General features: G+C 28.8%; 1 protein-coding gene across 1 annotated transcript; it reads right to left on the reverse strand.

Annotated features, from left to right (window-relative positions):
- Nucleotides 1-8,561: 8,561 nt before the first annotated feature.
- LOC101489419 (delta(12)-fatty-acid desaturase FAD2-like) lies at nucleotides 8,562-11,202 on the reverse strand. Its single transcript, XM_004497840.3, has 2 exons — nucleotides 11,115-11,202; nucleotides 8,562-9,771 (listed from the first exon to the last, which is right to left on the reverse strand). Exon 2 carries the CDS (start codon nucleotides 9,758-9,760, stop codon nucleotides 8,606-8,608), a length of 1,155 nt encoding a protein of 384 aa, XP_004497897.1. The 5' UTR covers nucleotides 9,761-9,771; nucleotides 11,115-11,202; the 3' UTR covers nucleotides 8,562-8,605.
- Between the last annotated feature and the right edge of the window lie 1,087 nt (nucleotides 11,203-12,289).

Raw genomic sequence — 12,289 nt, forward strand, 5'->3', positions numbered from 1 at the left:
AAGGTAAAAATTGTTGGACTTATGAAATCAAAGGGTAAACATGAGTTCTACGTATTCATCCATGATTCAGATAATTTTGTTAGACTTATTGATGTTCATCCATGATATAAACATAGGGTCTTTCAGTTGATCTAGATAGCCTTTGTATGCTTCAATTCATCCATGATTTTATCCCGAGAACATGTTCGGTAAGGGTGTCATGATACTTTTTTCTTTCTTTTTTTTTTTTGTTGCTTTTTTTCCATTTTTTTTTTTTTTTCTTGAAGGAAAATGTTATGAGAATGTAAGAAAGTGAATGCAATGATTATGCATTTAATTGAAATATTTTATTACCCCCTAATATGCAATCACTTTTTCTAAAAAAAACATTAAGCGAAGAAGAAAAATATGTTGTAAAATAAAATAAATGATAAAACATGCATGATTTTGCAATGCATTATGATAAAAATAAGATATAACTAGAGTAAGTTTTTTCCATGTATACATGTGCCCTACATGGTTCTTTTCTTAATTGATGGTTTTTTTTTTTTTTTTATTGTGAACCTTTATTATGGGTGGCTCTATAGTTCTAAATCGGTTCCTAGAGCACACAACTCAATTCTAAAATATTAAACCAATTAATAGGTAAACTATTAAAATGGAAATATTTTAGAAAAGGTCAACTCTAGGTGAGACTTTCATGACAACCAAACAGGATGTGCATCTAGAAGATTATCATTACACAGTCTATAACTTATCTTAGGTTTGCACTCAGCCCGGGTATAGAGCCCACTCATAAGTGTGTGAGTCGTGTTAGGATAGTGTATAGAAAATAAAAAAAATAAAAAAAAAATCGTTACGATGCAAATAAATTAACAAGACACATATAATTATATTCACAATATAAGAAAATAAATAAATAAATAAAACAAATAAAACAATAGGGGTAATATAAATAAAATAATAAATAATTATATACAATTAATTAAATTGGGCTTGACTCTCAAAAATCCCCAGCAGAGTCGCCAGCTGTCGCGTCCGGTTTGTCCGCAAAAAAAAAAAGAGTTGCCACCAATTTTATTTTTATTAAAGGAAAAATTGGATAAAACATAAAATAATATGTTTGAACCAAAAATTTGAATTCGGGAGTCGATTACGAGTAGGGAAGTATTATCACCCTACAACGTCCGTTAAAACGGTTACCCTATAATTAATTATATACAAACTATTTATTTATTTTTACCCCAAAAAGAATAATAAAAAATTAAATTATTTACATTAATGAAAGAAGAAAAAATATTTGTTTTATTAATTTGGTTTGACAAGGGGAAGACCTTGCTCCTACGTATCCCCAGGTGCAATAGGGAAATCAAAACACACGTAGTTCTTAGGTAGAAAATATTTGTGTGTTGACCGATTTTATTATTATTTTTTTTATATATGTATTAAAAAATAAAAATAAAATGTAATAATAATAATAATGATGCTAAATATGATAATAATAATAATAATAATAATAATAATAATAATAATAATAATAATAATAATAATAATATTTGTCTGTTTTAAAGTAAAGAGGAAAAAAATAATTAATTTAAAGAAAAAACGTAACGTGGCGGTATGTGAACGAGACAGATGGACACGACGGTGAAATAATCTGTTAAATGATTTGTTCGTATGTTGTCGGATCTGTCGCGACACAAAGGCCACTAACGATTGAAAGTGAATAATATGGTGCAGCGAGCGATGATGAATTTCATCCGGCGGCGACAACCATTAATTCTAATCTTAAGGGTAATTATAATTTTTTTATTTGATAAAGAAGTATTATGAAGTTTCTATTACATTACAATATGATGAAATTTGTTTTCTTGATCTATAGACATCAATTAATTATATTTTTTTTTATTATTTTATATTGCAAAGAAAACAATTTTATGATTAAACGATTTAAAAAATAAAATGAAAGATTAACATATGAGTTTTATTTTTTATAAACAAAAAAAAAAAAAAGAAAGAGAAACAATATATGTATTTAAAAAAATACAAAAAGAAAACAATACTAGTAAGCATAATAGAGAAAAGAATAAGAAAATGATACCTTACTAGACTGAATATTTCAAGATCAGATTATCTTCTTCTCTTTTTCAAATTAATCTCTCTATTTTTTTTGTGCTCTCAATTTGTGTTTCCAGTTCTCCTCGTTTGTCTTCTTGTGGCAGACTATTTATAGATTTTTGGGTATACATTTCAAAAGACAAAAGAATAATTGTCAATTGATTACCATTAATCTATTTTTTGTCGGATTATTTTCTTTTAATTAGCCACAATTATACCGATTCTTATTGCTATTGATTCATTTCTTCGATTTTCTTTTCTATTCAATTAATCACCATTATTCTGATTTTTATAACCATTAATCAATTTCTTTTCGGTTTTTTTTATCATTTATTTTGATCATCTTTGTTTCGATTTTTATGACTATCAATTCATTTCTTTTTAGTTTCCTTTTTTTTTATTTCTTACTTTTTTTTTTATTTTAGAAAAAAGTCTGAACAAGAATTATAGGCAAACAAGAACCGAAAACACTTGTGATTGTTAAAAGCTTATATCCCTAATTATTTATTTTTATATTTCTTCACATATATTTATATATTTATTATTATTATTATTTCCTTTTTTAATAAAAAGTAAAAATCGGACAAAATTAGGTGTCAAAATCTATGATACATTAAAAAAAAAGTAAATTATTATGTTAAACACAACTAAAGATAATAAATAATCGTAAATACAATTTTTTTTTTAAAAACAACAATTGAGCTGCTAATACATCCTCTAAAATCTCATACTCCTAATCATATATGAAGTCTTTAAATTGGTAAGAAGATGACTTCAACTAGTTCTGAATGGAAATTAGAGCTTTCGTCATTTAAAGGTTTAGGGAGTTTCTATATAACTTTAAAAATCATACCCTGGTGCTAAAAGCACATTCATAAGTCACAATAGAGAAGCATTCTAGACTTAATTGGATACCAATAAACATTGTGTTTCCACCACATTAGAATCTCAAACTTTTCTACAAATTCTATACACTTATCATTAGTTTACATATCAAGCTCATTTTCAACATCAATTGAATCATTTTCCTTTAAATAATCAAATATGAAGTCTTTAAATTGGTAAGAAGATGACTTCAACTAGTTCTGAATGCAAATTAGAGCTTTCGTCATTTCTAGGTTCAGGGAGTTTCTATATACCTTTAAAAACCCTACCCCTGGTGCTAAAAGCACACTCATAAGTCACAATAGAGAAGCATTCTAGACTTAATTGGATACCGATGAACATTATGTTTCCACCATATTAGAATCTCAAACGTTTCTACAAATTCTATACACTTCTCATTAGTTTACATATCAAGCTCATTTTCAACATCAATTGAATCATTTTCCTTTAAATATTTTTTAAAATCATTTTCTTGTCAGGTGCTACAACACTAGAAGATGAAGGCCTAGATGATGTCGTTGTTTAATAACCATGCTTGCACCAGTTTTGTACTTTAGTAAGATTAGCATTTATGTTTGCCAACGAAGCCGTTTTAATTGTTTTATCACCATACATATCATTGAAGCATCATTCCACATACCTTAACTTGTATTGGGGATATAAAATAACACCTAAGTAAAGGAGATGATTTATGTTAACTTCATTACCTCAATATTTGATGTACTTGGCCATTGATGCTAAAAAAGTGTTGAGGACCATGAATGAACGATTAAGTAGAGTAAAGATAGACGCTAATTGGAAAAAACGGTATGCAAACTTGCTTGTTGTGTGGTTGAAAATACTTTTGTTGTATCATAAAAATACTTCAAAAACTGTAACAGAGCACTTGACATTTTTCCAATCACCATTAGTGGATGGGGAAACATCTTCAACGTATTGCCTATAGCTTGCATCCTTATTTTCAAGTTTTTCAAAGGTTGGTTGAAATTTTAAACTTACTACCAACATCAAATGTGTTGAGGTCCACCTAGTTTGAACATCAAGACACAAAAATTTCTTGCTTGCAATTCCATCAAATTCTATATAGTATTGAGGGCTTATGCAATGCACGAAAAGATATTTGTAAAAAAAAAGTATGTTGACGTTTTAAAAATTATTTTGTTGAGTTATCAAGTAACAACAAAATTTAACAATTAATCATAATATCACATTAAGCATTCCTCAACATCAAATTTAAATTCAAAATTTCAAAACAAATCATTGTAGTTAGTAAGAAAGTCTTTTGAGAACATTCTCCATCATAAATAAGTGACCTTTGTCTATAAAATATATATCCTAAGTTTAAAATCATAGAAAAAAATTATAACACAACTTAATAAAAATAAAAGACAATTATTAAATAATCTATAGACAAAAAACTTTGTTTGCAAAATTCTATAGGCCATCATGTTAGGTTCAAACTTTTGTATTGAAGTGTAAGAAAGAAAAAACTTGATCGAACTATGATATATTCTAAAATATCTTAAATTAATTCAAACTTGATTAATCCAATATATCAAAACACAATTTAAAATAAAGAGTAGAGTATAATGCATTAAAAAAATGTCTCCATTTCAACCCATGAAACTTTCACCTGCTCATATTTACAAACACACTTGACGTATCTTTCACTATACGAGTAGTTTGCCATTATTGAGTTGTAGTATACTTGGGTTGAAATGAAAAAAAATCTTTTTTTTTACTAAGTAGCACAACAACTAAGAATATATTACAAAAAATTGACATAACTGCTTTCAGAAGATGATCAACATCTAAATATTAATTCACGCTATACTAACAAAGTATTCTTAGTAATTCCAGTATTTCCGGTATGCAAAATTCTCACTAATCTTTCAGCATTTCAAGTATATTTTATTCCCATCTGAATAACTCCAACCATAGTATAATGAGATGCTTAAAAAAATTCTTGATAGTTTCACAAAGTACATAGGGGAAAAGGGCATCACTAATCACCTTAGAAAGAACTTCACTAATGATTGTTTCGCTACACCTAAAAAATGAGCTTACATGAGAAGTAACAATAGGAGTATCAAGTATCAACTGCAAGTTCGGATGCAACATGCTTTGGTGTACATAAATGCCTAATATGAAAATTGGTACAATAAACGAAATCATAAGATGTTTACATCTATATGTTATATGTGAATATCATTGGAACTAAGTTGGTTTTATACTTAGAGTTTTGATAATAACAAAAGTATTTTATGATAACAATATATTTGACTTAAATGAGTATGAAATAAGATTTGGATTTTTTAAAATAATCTAAAATAAGATGTGATTCAAATTTATAATTAAAGAAAATCTTTAACCAAGTTGAAAAGAAGATATGATCAAGATTTGAAGAAGATTTGATCAAGATTCATCTACAACAAAATACAAGCATAATCAATCTGAAGAATTTACAAACTCAATCGGAATAAAATACGAACATAATCAATCTAGAAGAACTACTCAGATTGGTTTCAGAAATAAAGAATTGGTTATAGAACATATTATCAAAAAACATCTACTTCAAAATTATTTTTGAATAAGATCATTGTTGACCAAGCTAGGAATGAAGATACAATTCAGAATTAAATAAGGACTAAATTGAAGTCTTAATTTTATCTATAAATAGATACTCAAGGTTAAAGAAGAATACCATCAAAAATCAGAAAAGAGTAGAAGATCTAACAAGCTCAAAATTTCAAATTCATCTTAGAGTTCAAAGAGAGAAATACATGTTCAAGTTAGAAATATTTTCTACGTATTTTATAGTGTGAGAGTTATCATTATTAAGTCCTCATTATCTCACATTTTTAAGTCCTCATTCCCTCAATACCTTCTCAAGCTTCATAGTCATTATCTCACCTCTATGATTTGAAACCACAGTGAAATTAATGTTTCTTTTTGGTAATTTTACTCTTTATCAATAAAGAGAGTTGTGAGGGTCAAATAATTAAGATTTTGGACAGAAGCCCAGTAGTTTGTAGTAACAGCCACCCTATAAGAATCGAACTTGAAGAACCCTTTCAATTTAATTTTTTTCTATAAATATAAAGGATAATGAATTATTGAGATTAATTATAATTGATTAAAGATTGAGATTAACTGATTAAACTAAGTTAGAATGACTAAACTAGATAATTAATTAATTAACTAATGAAAATTTAGATAGCATAGTAAGGTTATCAACCTATAACTAAGTTGATTAAATTAATTAAACTAAAATGAATCACATTCTCGCTATTATTGATATGGTAATGATAAACATTAATCTACTGTGGCACATCTAGTCCCAAATATAAGATGAATGTTGTTAAATAATGATTGTTTATGATGATAATTATGTCATGAACGTTACGTGTTTCATTCATATAGTTAGACATGTTGGGGGTTGTGCCGTTATAGAATCAAAATTCAACGGTTCAAGAGACCTTCATCGAGTTGTTAGTAGGAAAATCTTATGTAAAGGAAGGACACTGATGGAACATTATGTTGAATAATGAATCACTCTGACTATACACTCTTGTTTGTGGGATAACAGGTGACTTCTCTACCTGTATCAATTTGGAGATATATGGATCCAGTATGGAATAGTTGATGATTAGGAATGCATATCGCGTTATCATACATTTGTAGTGTTATATGTTGTGATGTTGATTGAGCATTAAATTTATTGTGCAACGTTTGATTATGTTTTGTGGATGATGAATCACGTTCGCTTGTTTCCTGTTTGGTTGTTTTCACACTATGTGTATAAGTAAATGATAAGATGGCCGTAGATGAAGCAATCACCAACGAAGAAGAAGGGACATATTGATTGGTTGGCTTCCAATGCAATAAATAGTAGTTTATTTATGTTAGTTTGTTGACATGTTAATCGATCAATAAATTTAGAATTTTTATAGAGTCGTTTTATATTAGTGTGACAATTTGGGGTTAAACTCTCTTTTGAATTTTTTATTTCCACATGTTGGAATTGTGCTCATTCTACACTTGATTATGTTTTATTTTGGACAATTTTTATCAGTAGTTTTATATTACACTTTTATGAGATCATTATATAGTACACTTTTATTCAAAAATAATAAATTAATAAAAAAAATATTCAATTGAAAATTGTACTTGATAATACGAGAAATAAATATGTCCTCAAGAAATAGGTTAATTTAGTTTGGAACATCGATGATGTTATATGTAAGAGGTTTGATGTTCAATCTATGACATTAACATTCACCAATTAGGCTATTAAAAAATGGAAAGTAATAATATTTAAAAGCTACATACACTTCATTAACTTCATTAAATCGATTCTCTAACCTAATATTTAAATATGTCCTCAAGTAATAATATTTCAATCTATGACATTAATATTATTTTCGAACAAATGTTATAGGATGCTAATACATTCACTTCATTAAATCGATTCTCTTACACCTAAATTTTGGTTTCATTGATCTTCTTTAAAGTATTTTCAATGTTGTTCTTATTTAAATAAATTTTGGTGGCAATTCTACTATTTTCAAGCAACCTTATAAGTTAAACTATACTTCCAATTTCATCGAAATGAGTTACCACATATTATCCTGTAATTGTAGATCACATAATCATCTGGTTTGCAATTCGCTTTGCTATGCGGTACAAATTCGGATACGCGATACATAATCTTCAAAGTATTTGGTACGTTGGAGTATACATAGTTGGTATGCTGTTTCGGTTCGTGGTACGTTTTAATATACAAATCGGTACGTTAAAAAAAAAAATTAATGGTCTTAACACAAGAGTGGGAGTACTAGTTTCCGTAAAAATTGGAGGAATTTGTAATACTAGTCTCACATCGGTTGTTTTTAAAATATTAGAAGTTGAGTCATATATACGAGTACAACAATTCTAATTAGTCCCACATCAGTTGTTTCTAAAATACTAGAAGTTGAGTTATTTATATAAGTACAACAATGCTTGGTACAAGAGTTATTGTGTTTGTGTTTGTGCTTATACCACGTTAGTACAGGTGTACGTATTAATGTAGTTAAAGTTATATATTAATGCAAAAGTTTATATAAAGTAAATTAGAGGTGTTATATTGTTGGTTTGCCAAAATTAGCGAATTATTTGTGAATTTTGGTGAACCGGTTCGCAAAAGTACCGTGAACCAGTACTCACGAACCAATTCGCGGTTCGTAGAGTATACCTGCGAATTATGTAATTCTGGTAGATCATATGATAAAAGAGGCCACAAAATCATTTTATACGTTAGGGCAACATGTTCACACATGTGATATATCACTTGTCCATGTTTAATGTGTGAGAGTTGCACTATTAGAATCTTTAAAATAACCAAATAACAATTATTTAAAAGGAAAATTTGAATAGTTATACTACTACAAGACCTCAACTTTATTATTACCAAAAGAGCTATAGCACTGTCCTTTTATTACAATATTTTCCATGGATAACCAACCATAGCAATTATTCCGAAGACAAGTAACTATAAACAACGACTCAAAATGAGACAACATAAACGACATCCAAAATGGTCATGAAAACCCAATTTAACACTTAAGCAACAATTACCTTATTACAGCTTATTTTTGTACCAATAAACCCCTTTAACCTCACTACCTTCATCTGGCTCTACATAAATACACTCCTTAGCCTCTCTCCACGCAGCTTTATAAACTGGAGTCTCATCAAAACGATAATATTCACCCAAAATTGGTTTCACAGCTTTAGTAGCTTCCATAGCATGATAATGAGGCATAGTTGAAAACATATGATGAACCACATGAGTATCGGTTATGTTATGAAAAACTTTATTAAGAATTCCATAATCTCTATCCACAGTAGCCAAAGCACCTCTTAACCAATCCCATTCACTAGAATCATAATGTGGCAAAGCAGGGTGAGTGTGTTGCAAATAAGTGATTAAAACCAAAAATCCATTAACAATAAGAAGTGGAATTCCATAAACACAAACAACCCAATTCAAACCTTGGGCCAAAACAAGACGGTAAAGCCCATAAGAAGCTGCAATAACCCCGGCATCCGAGATATAAATTTGAAGCCTTTCACGGTCTGAATAAATGGGCCCATATGGGTCATAGTGTGAAGCGAATCTATCGTAGGGTCGGCCCGAAACGTTGAAGGTTAAGTAAAGTGGCCAACCAAGAGTGAGAGTAATAAGAAGTGTGAGAAATCTTCCAAAAGGGTTGTCAAGGTATTTATAGTACCAACCAATAGCGGATTTTCTCTTTGGAACAAAAACTTCATCACGTTCGAGAGAACCAGTGTTCGAATGGTGGCGACGGTGACTATATTTCCACGAAAAGTATGGCACCAAGAGACATGAGTGAAGGACAAGCCCAACTAAATCATCGACCCATTGGTAATCACTAAATGCATGGTGGCCGCATTCATGTGCAATGACCCAAACACCAGTTAGGACAGAACCTTGGAGGGCCCAATAAATAGGCCAGGCCCAAAAGGAAAGGCTTTCAGGAAGGGTAGGAAAGTAATTTGTAGCTATATGGAAGAGGATTGAGGCTATGGTGAGGTCAGAAACGACATAGGAAAATGAGCGAATTAAGGAACGGTTAAAACAATGTGGTGGAATTGCTTTTTTTATTTCACCAAGAGTGAATGGTGGTTTTGTATGTGGGACCCGCTTCAAATGTTCATCATTCTCTGATTTGCTTTGTGATGGAGGATTAGAGGTTCGTCCACCCGCTCCCATTTTCACACAACCTATAAAATATTCAAGAATCAAATATAGAAGAAAGTTTAATCGTTTAAGATACTTACAGCAAAATCCGTAAAATTATTATGTATCACTTGATTTGCAAAGTAAATTTTGTTGAAATGTTATCTTAATCACCACATTATAGTTTAAACAAGTAAGTGTATCACAAACATTGCATCTCTTAAAAGCTAATAAAATCGTATAAAATGGAAAATGTTATATGCAATTTTAATTAAAAGAGTAAGATTGTACTTTCGTATACTATATATTTACCAAGAAAAAAAAATCCAAAATGTGTGGTATTTCTACCTTGAAAATATCAATGACGATGGTATATAGACTTTTCTTTTTGATGAATTTATGGTATATATTTAAAGATAAAGCAACGCAAACGGACTAAAAAATTAGTATTTAAATCCACTATAGCTGCATTATAATGCAACAACTGTAAACAATTAAATTTATCGTTGATCCACCGTAAAACAGCAGCAGAAGATTTAGCACATGATTAATTAATTAATTACATTCCTTAGTTGTGCATTACAAAACAAGTGAATACAATCACAAAGAAAGTAAAAATCGGTAAACATTTAAAATAACTTGTTAAACAATACTACAAAAGAAACATGTATTTGACCAAAAATAAGAAAAGTAAAATTTTTATCTATAATCTTTATTTTATAATCTTTGATTAAGTGTTATAAAAACAATTAATGTCGTTTTGCATACAAAATACTTAATATAATTTTTTTCCATATAATTTTCCTTTTGTAAATTTTGAAAATAGACAATAATAGTACAATAAGCTTGAGTATGTTCCCGTTATTCCAATACAATAAGCTTGTTTTTCATATTAAAAAAACTACAAACAATCAGAAATTTTTTAACTTACCTAGTTGGCCTTCACTATATATGCATGATGTAGCTGAACAGAAATTCTATTTTATAAATGCCAAGAAAAATAGAAAATGGAAACCAATGGGCAAAATTTTAATATAGAAAAATGCTCAATATTAACCAAGGAAGCATTCACAAATTCTAACAAAGAAAATGATATGTTTAGGATTAATATGATGAAAGGGAAGACAGAGACGTTATAACATTGTCACATGAGCAACATTACATTCAAGATAATTTGAAAACATGAAACATAAAAAGCGTGCACATTCAAATAGACCTAATTGAAGAAAATAAAGCCAAACAAACATTCTAATCGATCTAACTGTGTAAATATGTCCAAAGAGCCACAACATGAGAATTGCTAGTAATTATTCAATTAGAAACTAAAAAGAAAAAATAAAATAAAATAAAATAAAATAAATGAATGAAAAAGAAAACAGAAAATTACCTGATGAGCAGAATTTGTGAAAGGTTGGGAAGTGTTGTAAGACAAAGAATTATTGTGAATGAAGAGTTAGAGATGAAGAAGTATTTAAGCTATCATTACCCAATCCCGTTTTCCAATTGAAAATGAAATTGGGCCCACAGTTCATGGACGGTGATATAGTATCATTTTTGGGCTTCTTAATATCATATTTTTCCCAATACTGAATCACGCTATTTCCTATGTTCACCAAAAAAATAATAATCACACTTTCCTACTATTATATCTCACTCTAATATTTGACTCTGCCCATTTTTTTTATTTTTTATTTATATAAAATTTGACTACGCCTTTTAATACCGCTATGTTTGGCCATACGCATGTAACTTCTTTTTCCCATATCCCCTCTTGCTCCATATCTCCATTTCTCAACATTCATGCACATTTTGGTCATGGTACTTGTCATTTTACAAAATTAATGAATTTATCTATATAATGTATACCTATATCTACTTTATACGTACAATAAAAGAATAGAAAAATTTAGTGTGAACTATTTTTCTACCAAAAAATGCGCTTACAATTTTTTTTTAACTTCACCCAAAATAGTAATGATTATTGAGGAAAAAAACTCACCAAAGAGACCATAAATAGAAAACAAGACAATTGAATAGGAATATTTAAATACAAAAATACGGTTTATGATTAATATACACGCAAAAGAAATGCGGTCATATAAGTGTGCTCGTGTTCATATGGATGCTAGTATTATATAAAAAAATTAGACTTGAATTTTATATCCACTAGTTTATTGTCATGGAGTTGTCCGAGTTAGACAAATAAATAATTATGTATTTCGATGCAATCAATTGGCTCTAAAATTAATTTTTGTCAAAATTACTCTGTTTAATAACACTTTTTAGATAATTAAATTTCACTTATTCAACTAATTAATATTTTTTTATTAAGTAGTTTAAAGTTGCAAATTTTCATAATTTGTTTTTCAAATATTTGATATTTTATTGAATAAAATCAATTTAACGTGTACTATAATTTGTTTGGCATGCATGATGGTTAAGATAATACCAAATAATTAACAGTTAGATCGATATTTACAAATAGTTATTATATGAGTAATACTATAGCATTAATTACTCCTGGAGTAAGTTGATCTCGACCCTATTTATTTTATTTCTACA

This window comes from Cicer arietinum, chromosome 4 (genome assembly GCF_000331145.2).
Source record: "Cicer arietinum cultivar CDC Frontier isolate Library 1 chromosome 4, Cicar.CDCFrontier_v2.0, whole genome shotgun sequence".
NCBI lineage: Eukaryota > Viridiplantae > Streptophyta > Magnoliopsida > Fabales > Fabaceae > Cicer > Cicer arietinum.